The 16,283-nt window shown below is 31.7% G+C and overlaps 1 protein-coding gene across 1 annotated transcript; it reads left to right on the top strand.

Moving 5' to 3' along the window:
• Window positions 1–1,144: 1,144 nt before the first annotated feature.
• On the top strand, window positions 1,145–2,231 carry LOC131064171 (heat stress transcription factor A-2e-like). The gene is made up of 2 exons (XM_057998205.2): window positions 1,145–1,345; window positions 1,524–2,231. Exons 1-2 carry the CDS (start codon window positions 1,145–1,147, stop codon window positions 2,229–2,231), a joined length of 909 nt encoding a protein of 302 aa, XP_057854188.2.
• The last annotated feature ends 14,052 nt before the right edge of the window (window positions 2,232–16,283 follow it).

The raw sequence follows: 16,283 nt of genomic DNA, 5'->3' as shown, positions 1-16,283 counted from the left end.
ATTATAAGTTATGATTTAAAAGCATCATGCATTCAAAATTAAATTAATGAGTACTTTGATAAAAAGTGCACACAAAATACTAAATAGATGTAAGTATTTCAAACAACTTGTAAATAGATATATATTTTGCATTTTTTTTGTATTGATCAAAATTCTTAGGATTGAATAAACCTAGCTAGTGAGACCATAAATTAAAAAAATGAAATGAACACATAATTCATATCACACTCCAAAAATGAATATACAAATCCAAAAAAAAATTCAAACTACAACATATCACAACACCATATATTTAAACACATGTCTTTATAAAACAGCTTTCCAAATATTTTGGTAATTATTTCAATTCTTCTCTATAGCTGGCGTTCCTGATGGGCAACATCTACCCAGCCCCTACAATGCACCGACATCTTATGCATACAATACATGCTATACATACATTACATGTTACACATACATATAATTGCATGGCAACGTCTACCGCATCCGATGCATACAATACATGTTATCCATACATTACATGTTACATATTTATATAATTGCTGGCCTACATGTCGATGCATTGTAGGGGTTGGGTAGACATTGCCTTCCTAATGTGTGGATAGAATACCATTTTGCATGATCACTATTTTTCTTGAGGACATATTTAATTTTGATCTAGTATATTATGTAATAGGTGTCTGAATGAGTGATTGTCGACATGTCCCCACACTTAGAAAATACTTCTTTCACCCTCAAATTGGTGAGCAGTCTTAAACAACACACACTAAGCAACATATTTAGTCTAGAGAATGTTAGTCAACTCGATGTGTTTAACATTTTTAAGCCTAGAAGTGTATTCTTAGTGTGACCACACACATTAAGCAATATATTAAGCCAAGAAAATTTCAGTCAACTCTGAATGTTTAACACTTTTAAGTCTATAAATGTATGCTTAATGGGTTAGGTTTAAGCTTCCCAAATAGATTTATTAAAAAGATTGTAATCGTAAGTAAATCACAATTAAACATCTTGAGTACGCGAATCGTCTTCCATCAACTAACCCACCGACTATACCGACTTTAAACGTTAATTAAATATCCCAAGTCGATGGGGGATATACACACAAAAGAAAAAGTAGAAGCCTATCCAAGGTAAAACGAGAATGGAAGGAAAAAGAGCAGCGCCATTTCTAACAAAGATATACGCCATTGTTGACGACCCATCTACAGACAATATTGTGTCATGGAGCGAAGGAAACAACAGTTTTGTTGTGAAGGATCCACACCATTTCTCTTTTCATTTGCTCCCTCGCTACTTCAAACACTCCAACTTCTCTAGCTTTATTCGACAGCTCAACACATATGTGAGTAAGTTAAAGACAAGAAATTTTGGTATTGACTGTGTATAACTTTTTATCATGTTTCATATCATGATTTATGATTTATTATTGAGATAGTAATCTAAAAATTACTATCCGTAAAGTCAGTATTGCTTATATTCTCCTGGTTTTTTCCTTTTTCTCTCGTTTCTTCAATTTCTAGGGATTTCGTAAAGTGGATCTTGATAGATGGGAATTTGCACATGAATGCTTTCTTCGAGGCCAAAAGCACTTACTCAACAGCATTCATCGAAGGAGTTATAATCATCGCCACTGTGAAGGGGAATTAGAGAGGCTCAATGGCGAAGAGGACGCCATTGTTATGGAGGTTGTTCAGCTGAAGAAGGAGCAGGAACGTATTGATAGAGAACTTGAGGATATGCAGAGGCGACTCAGCTTCATAGAAAAAAGACCACAACAGATGATGTCGCTCCTCCAAACATTCAATCACAATCCGAATTCCACTATTAAAAAGAGGAAACTATTGCCACTGGCTCATAACGACGAGCAGAGAAAAACCACGCGTGAATTGGGCTTGGATTGTGTAAGTACAAATGGGTTTGTGGATCGTGGGTTGAGTAGAATTTCATTGATTTCTGATGGGATTGAAGATTCTGAGACTAGGGCTGGATTGCTCTCTAAGGATCTAATGGACACGCGCTCAATTGGAAATCAGAGCTCAGAGAATTGTATTGAAAAGGTTGATTTTGAGGTGGGTATGGGCTTAGAATTGGATCATGTGGGTGTGAATAATGTGAATGAAATGCTTTGTTGGGATCTAGTAATCGCTGAGGAAACCCAATTCATCAACTACAAAATCCTTTCAGAAATGACGGGCGTTCAGGTCAACAAATCGCCTGATTCGAAGTGAAGCAGTGGTTGTGGTGGATCTTCAGTGAGTTTGCAAGCTTCTCTCATTTTTTTCTTTTGTTTTGGAGATTCCTTTCTGTCTGTTTGAAGAAATAATTGTCTAGTCCATTCCCCATTCCAGTGGGAACTGCCTCACCTGCTTTGGCACTAATTATATATGATTGGTCGAATGGGTAGTAGCTATATAATTGTGTCCATCTGTATTATCAGAAACGTCCATTTCTCAAATGTAACCTGAGCCATAGCTACACCAACTCAATTTGTTTTTATCCGTGCGATATAATGAATGCATATATTTGATTTCTATTAATATTTATTGGATATATCTATCTACTGTATAATGCATGTAATGGGTTAGAATTGTATTCAATGTTTTGAGAAACAAATCACTGAATAGGCTGAAAATATACAAGTTTATTGTTAAAAAAATAAATATACAGTATATGAAAAATAAGAGGATAAAAGAAAAATATAGTACAAGAGAAACAATTTATTATTTATTTGGACGTGAACATTAACAATAGTCTAAAGAGTTAGCAAGAGCCAAATTTTCAAAGAGGTAAAGGAAGCAACAAAAGTAGAGAAGAAAGAGGATTTGCAAGAGATAGGACCAATATTTATAATGGAGGAAGGAACATTTACAACTAATATCAAGCAATCAAAAAGAGGAGTAATAAGTATATGCTATTATACATAAGGAAAATATCAAAGATATGCTTAGTAACTTACAAAAACTTTTCTATCAAGTAGATGATAGAAACATGGATTTATAGGCCTACTAGAGAGATCTAGACAACATTTTTATATTTTATAGTTATCATATGCAATTGTGGCAGACAAAGCTATTAGTATATGTGTCTATTGTCCATTTTGTAGCACCTTTAGGCATTGTTACTAGTATATAATAATTTCATAGGCATATACTTGTATGAATTGAAATGAAAATTGTTAGCAATAAAAAAAAATTCTACCTAACCCTAAAAGGGAAAAAATGCAAACAAGTATTCATATTCCACCATAAAATTGAATAGACAAGCATACCATCAACATTACACAAAAAAATGCTAGAAAACCCTCGTTGTGTGAAAAAATTGGCCTCCAGAAGAATTCAAACTCAATTTATTATTCATTAAAATATCATATTAAATTTTCATTAATATTTTTAAAAAATCAACCTTTTCTAATACATCCTCCATTTGTCCAAGGTTAATGGGTAACCATGTAACTATGTCCCATGTCATGCTTCACATATGCAGCCTATAAGAGAGCTCAATACAAATGACAACCAACCTCAACCACTAAACATGTAATTTCTTTTATAGATTCAAGCTTACACAAAAGCACTAAGTGACTCTATGTGAAACATGTATCTCAAACACTAAGAGTCAAAAACCATTGAGCTCCTTATTTACTGTTTGGCACTATTTTTTTGCAATCTTAAATATTTTTCGAATGTGCAACCCACATATAAAATAAAATCCCGAGCTTTGGAATTGATGGATCAACTCTATCTAACCTTGTTTTAATACAAATTTTATAGTGTAGCCAACTAAATATTTAATATGGCTAAACATGTCTCCAAAAAGGACCAAAAATAAATATTTATTTTACATAGTTAAAATATTTTTTTTAACATCCTCACTTGATATATACATTGCATAAGGGTCAATTAATGAAATATATGTCATATCCATCAATGAAACCACATGATTCTCTAGCATGCCCTCATGCTCTACCAAGGATAAAATAATAACCAAAATAACTACTACATAAGTGAAGAACTCATCTTATACTCAAACATGCCACATATGGAAGAAAAAACACAAGCCAATGTGAGAATACACCAATCCAAGTGATATCAAAGGCTTCAAGCTACTACCAAGGAAAATGCCCAAATGACTAAAGCTAATAACTACAACAAATTCTCTTATATCCAATAATCCATGCCTCTAAAGGTATCAAAAAAAAATACCATAAATTATACCAACAACATATCAAACACAAACACAATCACAAGTTCCTTGTATAAAATCTATCAACGAATCGCATACATATTCTAAGAGATTCCATTACATGGATAATGTTAAATCTAAAAAATAGATAAAGGCATACCAAGACTACTAATAAAGACTCATTATTTTGTGGATAAAAATAAAATCCTTGTACAAATAATAGCCACCATGATTCAAACATGCAACAAAAACCATAGAATACTAGATCTCAATGCTAGTCTCTGTATCTCCCCCAAGTTCTACAACAATCAATAAAGTAAAATATTAAAGTGTCTCCTATGTTGTTATTATTGGTTCTTTTTATTGTTACCCTTATCTCTTATGTATTAAATTTAATCTAGACTCGATGATCAAGTTTATTCAAGTAAGATTATTATCCTATGAATGACGAAAGGACAAGAATAAAATAAGGTCCAACTAGCATAAGGTATAAGCCCAACTAATTATAACTAACACATATTGTGCTAGACAAGTAGATAATTAATACACACATATATAAGTAAAGAGTTTTCTATTTATCAAGTGATTACATAATCCTATACATACCTTTACCAATATTATAATAAAATAATATACACAAAATTATTTATCTTTATATATTAAATAATCAAAAGGGTGATAAATGAGAAAGAACTTAGGCTCCTTTGTAGCATCATTTAAACTCCACTGAGAAAAGAATACTCCAATAGGTTATGTCCTCATATAGATCTTCAACATGTATGAACTTGAGGAGTTGGGTTACATACAACCATCATATAATGGTTCCTTATCATGTAGGAATAGGACAACTTAAAGACTAATGACAAAAATGGTAGAGAAACTAATAATTTAGATAATCCTATGTACATGTATCTACCTTAAAAAACCTATACTTGTTAATGAAATTATATATTAAACAACATATATCATTCTTAATAATCTATTTGCATATGATAAACTAAGATACCATATTAGAATGGATTTAAACTTAAATGGCTAATGTTCTTGGCCACAACATTGATAAGAATGTTCTTTAGGGCAATCTTAAATGAATTAAGCCCTCTTTGGGCCCCTTCATTATTTTTCACCAACAATTTTTTTTAATGCTTCGTTATTTGGTGAGGCTTCGATGGTGGAGGCAAGAGGGTGGTTCTCCATTTTGTCAAGTTATTCTAGCGCTTCAAGATAAAAAATTAATCTAGACAAGACTACTCTATTATTCATGAACATCACCAATGGTATTCAATTTTGTATTGCAAGGATTTTGAATTTCCGAATTGCTAGTCTCCCTTCTCTTACTTAGGTTTACCTCTAACTACTGGGATGGTGCATGAGTTGGTTAGGACTGGACTTCTATAAAGGATTTAGAGAATGAAGGCTAGTTGGAAATGAACTCTTCTAAGTAATGCGAGTAAGCTTCAGATTCTCAAATCTTCCCTGCAAAGTTATTCTATTTATATCCTATCTCTTTTCCATATCTCAGTGTCTTGGGTAGGGAAATTGTATCAAATTTAAGGGTGGTTCCTATGGTTGGGAGTCAAGAAAAAAAAAAATGTCCCTTCTTGATTGGTAAAAGATGCATTAAAATAAGGGATCTTGTGGTCTTAGTATTTAAGGTTCCTACTCTTTGAATCTCACCCTTATGGCCAAGGTTAGTTGGAGACTTGTTTATGTAGAAGTTGACTAGTCATCTATCATAAACTATAAGTATCTTCAGAGAAGAGACAACTATACCTTCTATTGGTGCAATTTATGTCTCATGTAATTACACTTTACTTAAGTTAACTTAGGATAATGCATATCATAATAATTTGCATAGGAGACACTTAGGGAATTGCATATCTAAGGAATATGATTGTAGGAGAAATTCCACCTTTGGTGGTGTTATCTTGTTATCACATTTTTTCATATCCACTTATAATGGAATGATTGTTCCACCTTCGCTAGGTGATCTGCCTTTAGTGGAATTATCTATTATTTTCTCCTACCTACCCTTGCATCTCATTGAGACACATGTCATCCTTGTGTGCTCTCTTCTCCTTTTGCCTTGCCTATATATGTAGGCACATGTACATTGGACTTAGTGGGGAATTTTGCATCTTGATGAGAATGTAGTTTGTTCTTGTCTATTTTTTTCTCTCTTGTGCTATTCATGGCCTCTAGATCTTAGGTAGCTATAAGAAAATTCTTACACCTTCTTATCCTTTGAGGTCCATCCAAGGGGATCCCACATCTGGAACAATTTGATAAGAATTAAAGACATCCTTTTCAAAGGTATTCAATGGAAAATTGGTAATGGTTGAAAGGTTAGGTTCTAGAAAGGTACTTGAATGTCATCTATCCCTTTGGAATTCCACCCAACCTATTCAACCATTGAAGGTGTTAGAGTTATTTTTTATTAGCTAATAATTATTTATTTAATTATTAGTCTATTATACTCTATTCTTAAGGTAAACCTAGGAATCTTATATTTCTTTAGGGTTTTTACCTTTAGGGTTTCGAGTATCCTTTTATAAGGATTCTCTCTTTGTATTTTCATAACAACTATAATTATTGAATTGAATTCTTGTTGCACAATCAATATGACTCCTCTTTTGTGGATCTCTGAATTATGGCCTCCATAGATTTTTTTGCTTCTCTCCTTCTGTGACAAGTTTGCATGCAGGTGATCTTTGGGAGTTGTAGAGTTAATTTTTCCTCAACTACAATAAAAGGTATCATTTCAATAAGACTTGGAATTCTTGTGAGTGACTATTGGATTCCTAGCTCTTCCCTGCCAAAATGGAAATTGAATCTATCTAAATTTTATCCTCATTTGAAAATGGCAACTGAGGAACTCCTTAAGATACTTAACAATTTTAGGTTATTTAGGTTGTATGCTAAAGATAGGTTGATCTGAGCTTCCTCCAAAGATGACATGTACTGAGTCTGTTCTATATTTGAGTTGGCTTCCCCTTTCCCACCCCCCCTCAAATTAATTGGTTGATCATCTGGAGAATGATTATGATTCCAAAGGTTTTTTTTTCTGGTGGATGACTTTCTATGGTAAGATCCTCACTATTGATAATCTCATAAGACATAGTTTTTAATTTGTCAATAGATACATTCTGTGTGAGAATGAAGAAGAAAGTATTAACCGCATTATCTTTCATTGTAAGTACTCTTGGAATGTGACACAAAGAATTTCCCACTTGTTCTTTGTTAATTGGATTTGAAATGGATACTTAAAGGATTGTTTTTTAGTTTGGTCTTCTCCTTCAAATCACCCCCTTATTAAAGAGCTATGGTGGTACGCCTTTTTCCATTCTGGATGGTGATTATGGAAAGAAAGGAACAATATATGTTTTAAGGATATGAAGAATAATTGAGAGCCTTTGGTAACTACTATTGTGATTAATGCCAAGGAAAATATGACTAAAAACTGGTGCTTATCTGATTGTCTGGCTATATTCACATCCCTGCCTATTGGCTTCAAAAACTATCAAATTCCCCTCTCTGACACTAGTTAGCTAAAGTTAAACTTCAACAGCTGATCCAAAGGAAACCCAAGTCAAGTGGGTAGGGTGGTGTCATTTGTGATGATAGGGGTAATATTTTTCTGGCCTACATGGCCAATTTTGGTACACAAATTTTGACTTTTGTGAAGGTGATAGCTATTTACTATGGCCTTGCTATTATTAATGAAAGAATGTATAATCAAATCATCATATAAGTTGATTCGAAAACTACTTTCCTCAACAAGAACAAAGCAATTCTAGACTGGAAGTGTGAAGACCTTGTGGCCAAGTGTAAGGTCCTCATTTATGGGATTAGCCACATTTGCCTTTGTCATACAAGAAGGGAAGGCAAAAAGGTTGTGGATAGGCTAGCCTCATTAGGACCATTTGCTAAGAATTCAAATATTTAGACGAATATCTATGATATTTCAGATTTGGTTTGTGTGGTGATCTTAAAGAACATAAAGTTTAATAATGGAGTATAGCTCAAGTATCACCTTTTAAATTATTTTCATTGCCTTTTTGGCTCGTCATTTTATGCTTTGGTGGCAGATCTCTTTTTCAAAAAGAATTTTCACTTACCCCTTTTCTTGTAAGTGATGTTGTTCTCAAACTGCTAGTTTTGATCTACCCACTTGGCTTTTACTCTAAAGCTCTTTGTGATTGAGATGGGAGGGGACTTAATACAAACAAAATCCAATTCATGTGACAAATTTAAAAGTAAAACTAAGCTTTGGCAGAAAGTGGTTAAAGGGAACCTAAATAGTTATGTTGAAGGCATGCAAGATTTTGACCCACAACTCTCCAAGAATTTTGCCTAGGCCTAGGAAAAGGGGGAGGTGAAAATTGGAAAGATTGCCTTCAGAGTCACTTCAAATTTTATCACCACCATCACTGGGATTCCACAAGATGGAATAAATTTTTGCAAGAAGTTGAAAGGGTCTTATAAAGAGGAATTTAAGAAAATTTTCAAGGTAGGAGAAGGGGTTTGTAGGGTACAAAGTGGGTATAATAGAGAAGATATACCTAGTATTTGGAAAGATGTTGCCCACTTTTTGATGAAATTAATCACTCTACATGGGCATTATAAAATATTTCATACCTATATTTTCTTGATGTTGAAATACCTAAGGTATGGTACACGAATGAATTTATCTTACTAGGTTTGTTCTTCATTATCTCAATCTCTTGCAAGAGCTAAGTCTAACTATTCCCTTCCCATCCATCAAGGGTTAATTATTAGACCCTATAACTTTCACCTTTCTTTAACCCCTCCTAGTGAGTCCCTGTTAAGTCCTCTTGGCCTCCCATCGGACCCAAATTTAGTGATTGAGCTCTCTAGTACCCCCATGATGAAATCCAACCCCTATGTTGGTTCCTCTTCTAAACTTAAGCTTTTTCCTACCTACTTTCATCCAATTAGAGAAGAAAAATAGAATGCCTCTCTTAATCCTCCTCCTAAGGATGTGGAGGTGCTAGAGTCAGATGAAGAGGAGCTATACAAGGATTTTGAGTCCTCTAATGATTTGGATTTGGACTGGTCCCTTGTAGCATCCACGAAGGTTGCTCCCTTTCCTCCTAGTCAAGAGATTCTCGACACCAAGGCTATCTCTCTTAACTTAGAATCCAAGGTATTAAAGTTGGAGGAGAACGTTGAGCAATAGGACTTGGTTATCAAATAGCTTTTATCATAGTTTTATGTGGGTATTAGGAAGATTAATAGACTTGAGGTTGTGGCTAAGGTCAGTGCTAGAGTAAACAAATGGGTTATGAAGGAGAAGGATGAATAGGTTTGGGAAGTTGCGAGCAATATGACTGGTCAATTAGAGGATTCAGATAAAGTTGATGGGATGCTAAAATATCTTACTTACAATGTGTCTCAAATAAATGAGAGCGAGATTGTTATGGACCTGAAGGAAAGCTAGGAGATCCTTAAGGGTAAAATCAAGGAGATGTCCAAGAGAAGCTATTAGATTATTATGAACAATTTGGCTTCCCTAAACGCTATCCAAAAGGAAATTTACTGCAAGAAAGCTAAGTGAAAGAGACATCCTTTGTCCCTCTCTGCTTTGATGGAGCCCCCTACCTATATGGTTAAAGATACTTTAGATTTTAGTACTCCAAACTATGCTAAGGATTCTAACAAAAAAAATCTCTTTCTTTGATAAAGTTATAGGTTTTTCTAAAATTTGGCAAGTGTGTAATGCCTCTACCCAATAGATCATCTCTTCATGTCTTTGGTGGTTGACTACTTTAGTTTTTTTTTTTTCTAGTTCAGTATTTGGTCTTGGTCTAGTGCTTGGTGGTTCCTTCTTATTTTTTGGTGTTTTGTCTTTAGATAGGTGTGTGTTTCTCATGCGCCCTAGGTGGCTTTTTTCAATGGATATGTAATGGTACGAGCCTAATCCACTTTTTATTAGTTAGAACTTTTACTATATCACTTGAGTAAAAAATAATTAAACCTTGGGACAAGTGCAGTATATGTGGACCTAGAAGTTATTAAATCCTCTAAAGCATACAAGAAGTAATGAAGATAATCTGGCAAAAAAACCAAGAATGAGTCTTATATTTATTTATTAAATGCACATTACAATGTCAAACTCAATAAAGAGTTAGACCATGTCCATATTTGATGTAGGTACATCGAACATGTAAGGGAAATACTGCATCACCCAAAAAAATAATTTACTTTTATTTCTAATTTAGTTTGGTGAATAAGGGATAAAAATTGTAGGTTTTTATTTTTAGTAATTTTGTGCATATGAATTGTTGGAACTTGACATTTTCTCCAAACCTCAAGATTGGTAAATTAAATATTGTGGGTGAGTTTTGAGCCAAGAATAGTTTTCAAATATAAAATATTAATCATTTAATTTTCTAATAGCTTGATACAACTTGATTATATTGATATATGACTCAAACTTAAAAAACATTTTCTAGGCCTAATATGTGGTGCAATATGTTTATGATTATGAGCATTATATAGAGCTTAGAGTACTTCAGTTTAAAAAGTGAAGTCAATAATGTTCCTAGATCAAAAGTTATGGCTCCCAAAAGTCACTAATAAAATTGAAAAAAAAAATTTGGGAAAGAAAAAGGGACAACTAGATTCATATGGCACCTAAAAGGGAATCATAGTTTTGTGAGATGTATAAGAATTATATATTTTTTTCATAAATGGAAACAAGATTATTTAGGATAAGGATATTAGTAAATTTTACACTATCAACATAGGGTGAGGTGTTGTTTCTAGTGGCCATTTTTGTAATAGAAAAATTTCATGTCTAATTTCCTACATGTATTACAACCCATATTATTAAAATTAGAGGTCTTATGACCTTGATAGTTTGTATTGTATGTTTTGTAGTTATTTTGATAATAGAATAAACAAAATTGCATAGTTATTTTTACTTAAAGTTTTGTTGTTTGTGTATGATTATTTTTGAGGGGGAGACCCCCATCATCAAGTGGCACATATGTGCAGGATCATGGTGGGCCAAACATGCCCTTAAGTGGCAATGAAAATAAAAAAAATGGAGTTAGGAAACTTGACGTTAAAATTTGAATAAGTTACCAATATTATTTCAAAAGTATGTAACAATAGAATCTGTAGAAAATTGAATCTAGTTTCTAAGCTACTAATTATTTTCTGAAAAAAAAATCTATTTGAGAAAAATTTGAAATCTCAATGCAGTTGTACTAAAATTTCAGGAAAAAGATAAGAAGAAGGTGTCAGTCTAACCACCCTAAACACAATCAGAGCATAATTTTTTTTTAATAAGATTTTAGATATAAGTACAATACTTATGTACAGATGTGACACTTTTTTTTGAAATAAATAATTGATTATGATTGTTTTACAACAACTTTTTAAAAATATAAAAAACTTGTATGTCTAACCACCATAACTTGGTCAAAACTTTATGAAATTCCATTTTATTTTTTTAATCCTATAGCATATGAAGAATAGAATGTGACACGTGTTTTGGATAAAAAAAATGTGACACCATTTGAAAGTTATAGATATTTTTCAATCAACCTATCAATGAGGACTTTAGTAAGAATATCACCAGTTTTTTGCCCCTCATGATCCTGTACATATAGTGCAAACACAAAAAATCATTTTTGTTTGTAAAAAAATATCCAAAGATGAAGTAATTGCACCATGAATTATAGTTGTGGGTTTGTGACAATATTGATCAAGATGTTTGAATGAAGAAATTATGATGGTGGAAGAAATATTGTTGTACCAAAAGAGGGTTTTATATCCTTATAGAGATAATTTCAATTACTTCTAGAGGAGCTATGTAGAGGATTTGAACTAATAAGGGGAGATGAAAGTAGAGATGAAGCTGAAGAATAGGCATGACTCAAAGAAGAACAACTTATAGAAGATGATCTTAAGCAAGTAAATTTATTGAAGGTCCCCTCCAAGATTGAAAAAATGCCAAAGATTAAAGTTTCTCAATATTTTAAAATATATCAATTTTCTAAAGAGTTGATCAATTATATTAATGACATGGATGATTAAACTTTGAGTACAAAAAGGTAGAAAATTCTACGAGGGTCAAATTTGCAAAAGACAAAGTTAAATGGTCAAGCCAATATTTGGTGGAAGGAAGTACAACTAAAAATAAATATAAGAGGAAAATAAAAATTAAAAGATGGGAAAGTTAAAGAGACATTTCATTCCTACTAATAATGAGTTAGAGTTGCTATTTAAAAATATGCAAGGTTTGAAGGAAGCACACAAATATATTGAAAACTGTATAAAAAAAATTTATAAGGTCATCATCACAACAATCCATTAATAGACCAACAAAGAGAAGGTATCTTATCTTTATATATATATTAGTTGAATCCAATAATTCAATAAAAGCTAGGTTTGGTTAGAATGGCTACAATAGAAGATACTTATCAGTTTTTCCTACATATACAAGAGAAGCTAAATAAAAGATTTGAAAGTAAGAAAAGAGGAAGAGGTAATTGTAGAAGGATTGGTAGAAGATTCTATAGAGGTAAAAAATGAAGATAAAAAAAAAGAGTGAAGAAGTTGGTCCTAGGTAAAATCAAAGAGAAGATAATGGATTATTTAATTATGTAGCTAGAATTTTTTATTATGTTGATATACTAGTTTGATTTGTAATTGGGTTGAGTTTTTTTTTTTATGTTATAATTTTATTTTTCATGATATTGTGGGGTAGTTTGATAAAATTATATCATCATTCTACCTTTTGTCTTCCTAATAAGCTATGAGTAGTCTAACTTTTCTCTATGGAATTGGTTTTTGTATCCTATATAAATTGTTGTTTCTATGAACAGTATTTGTCAACTACATCTTGAACATAGACAAACACACTCATGTGCATGCGTGCACACACAACAAGAACAATATAAAGATAATTAACATTAGTAAAGAAATATTATGTATTTAAGAACATTATATAGGTTAAACATTTTTATAATATATTCACTCTAACTTAGAATTGAATTAAATTTTTTAGAAGATACTACAATGTTGTGAGCGAGTGCCTCACTAGTAGCAAGACAATCCCTTGTTGCAATGTAACCAACTATGTAAATGGTGCTAACATTTTTTAAAAAACCATTACTGTTTTAGTGACTAGTTAAACATAATATTGTCTAAACATCTAGATGTTTATTTATAGTTTGTATAGGTAGTTCTTATCTAATATATTAGATATCTTTTTTTACCAAAAATAATTATTAATTATAAGTTGAAAGAATCATTTAGGTGAAATTTGATATAAATCATTTAATTTTGCTAATAGTCCAAAATTCTAGATAGACACAAATAGTTTAGATAATTTGTAGATAAATATATATTCCATAATTTTATTTATATTGGTCAAAGTTTGTAGAGTTTATTAGTGCTTTCCAATGGGACCATGAATGAAAATTAAAACAAACACATGATCTATGTTCTCAAAAAAGTCAAACATCATCTCATTAAATATACAACTATACTAAATACATGTACACTTGGTTTTAACTATTTAGAAAATAATTCCTACATATTAAATACAAATAAAGTTAAGGTTTCTCCTAATGACATTAATATAAAAAATATTATTATTATTATTTTACATTCTAGTGTGAATAAACACTATTTTTAACTCCCACTATTTCATAGTGAACATAATTAGTTTTGGTTTGATGCATTAGAATATTTTTAAATATGTGGGTTACTGCTTGATGATATTTATCCACATTAAAAAATAGATATATTTGTATTCTCTTTTCATAATTAGGGTTTTAAAATAAAAGTTGAAATTGACCATGAAAATAAGACGACTTTCAAATAGTAATAGAAAATTCTTGAGACTTCATGAATCATCTTCTATCAATTAACCTATAGACTTTAATAACTTTAAATGTGAAATATATATCTGAATTTGATGAAAGACAAGAACATACATAGCAAGATAAAAATAGAATACAAAGAAATGATGCAACGCTATTTCTAACAAGTGTTATAGATAAACATAGTTGCTATCAAAGAATACAAGAATGATTTTGTTTTTCTTTTTGTCAATGTTTGTTTTGTGTGGCATTTAATTGTTATGAATTTGTTATGCTTCTTTCAAGTTGTATAATATAATTTCCTTTTTCAAATAAAAGGTAATACTCTCTTGGATAATATAGAAGTTATAAATTGATGAAGGACTAAAATGAAAAGACTAGAAAGCTCTTCTTAGTCATCATGTGCATTGTCCAGTTATAAGGCCATTACAAGGTACCACAGTGAATTCCAAGAAAGAGTTTATATTATGTATGCACTTATCACTTCTTGTAGGCATTATTTTTTAATCTACATATATGATTAGCACATGTTTGTTAGAAACATTTAGATAGAATGCTATATTATCTTGTTTTGAACATACACCAACCTTTACAATATTCCTTAAGAAAATTGTACTATAATTCAATTTAGGATGCAAAGCTTGAATGAAATTTCTAAGCACTATCTGAAGTTGTGAAACAACACCATCAAACCAATTAGTAGATAAACTAAGTAACCACTTATCATCTCAACCTAATCCTAGAAAACACAAAAGAACTTGACAATTAATATGTCTTTAATACAAACACTTTTACACTAAAATTTGAAAATGAAACTTTGAAAGAATGGTTATCTTCCCACTCAACCTCTATCTTTGGACTAATTGTTCTAAGGAGTAAACTACAGGTAAATTATGTGTCATATTTGTATTTGTTTACAACTAAAGGGAAAACTTAATAGATGTGTTTTCCCTATATCATAAATTTTAAATACACGATTATAGGGACAATAAAGAAAAACCTATAACTTTTATGTTGTATTAGTAGAGGAAAGTATCCAACAAAAATTAAAAAAAATATTCACTCAATATATAATCACTTTTGTCTATTTGTGGTAAATTTTCCAGCCTTTCACTATTAAGAAAAAAAATATCTTTTTATCACATTTGAAAAAAATGAGCTATCTTTTTGTGATCCTTTTGCCTCTAAATACATTTCTTTAGCATTGATCTATGGCATAACTCTTTGTAATACTTTTGGAGTGGAAAGGTATTCTAGTTGATTACTCTTGTGTGAATACCCTCTTTTGGTTTCAAAAGCTTAAGTGGCATACCTTGTCAAATGCCATCCATGCAATAGTTGGCTTTGTAGAAGCATTCATTGGGCTAGAAAGAGTGTGTATGTGGAAGATAACACAATTGATTATCCTCGGAACTATAATTCCCACCTTAATTAATTAGTAAATTAGTGTATTGACTAATAAATCTATGAGAATAAGCTATAATAAGTCTTCATGAAGGAATTCTAGTTGAGGTAGATTAATTGTAGGGTCTTAATTATTTTGCAGGGTGCTAAATACTTATAAGGGATCAATTTTTGATATTTTATTACTTTTGAGATGAATAATTAACTCAATCAATTCTTTTTTTTTTGGTTTGTTTGAAGCCTGGTTTTAGTATTACGGGTATAATTTACAAAGGCAATAATATTATGGGGGGATACAAGAATAGATTGGAGTTGTCTTCATGCGTTCTTTGGGAGAATAATGAAGAGGTTTGGACGGAAGTCCTAGACGGAGGTATGGAACCATTTTTTAGGAAACTCAATGGTCAAAATCACTAGCTTACAGACTTGTTTGTGAAAAATTAGAATAATGGGGTTCTAAGTGTGTATGGGGTGGAGTTCAAGATTAATGAACCCTTCATCGTTGAGATTTCTAGGCTTAGCATGGAGGGTAAAAAAATTTACAGAGAGAGGAAAAATTTGGAAGAAGCCATTTCTTCTTTCTATGATAAGAAGAGTGAATGAAGCAGAGTCAAGAAGAACCCGAATGGAGGCTACAATCAAAAGGACCTTCTGAATCTATGGGCAAATATGGCATAATTTATCATGAGGTACATAACCCTCAATGGCCACTATGCAAGTATTCATTCCTATCACTTTAATATTCTAAACCACTTTAAGAATGATAAAATAATTTCAACTCTATTCTATTTGTTGTCATCTCTTGATAATTCCATCCATAATCATTTTGAGAATGAG

This window comes from Cryptomeria japonica, chromosome 6 (assembly GCF_030272615.1).
Source record: "Cryptomeria japonica chromosome 6, Sugi_1.0, whole genome shotgun sequence".
Classification (NCBI taxonomy): Eukaryota; Viridiplantae; Streptophyta; class Pinopsida; order Cupressales; family Cupressaceae; genus Cryptomeria; species Cryptomeria japonica.
The sequence above is the reverse complement of the archived record's forward strand: the minus strand, read 5'-3'. Positions and strand labels throughout refer to the sequence as shown.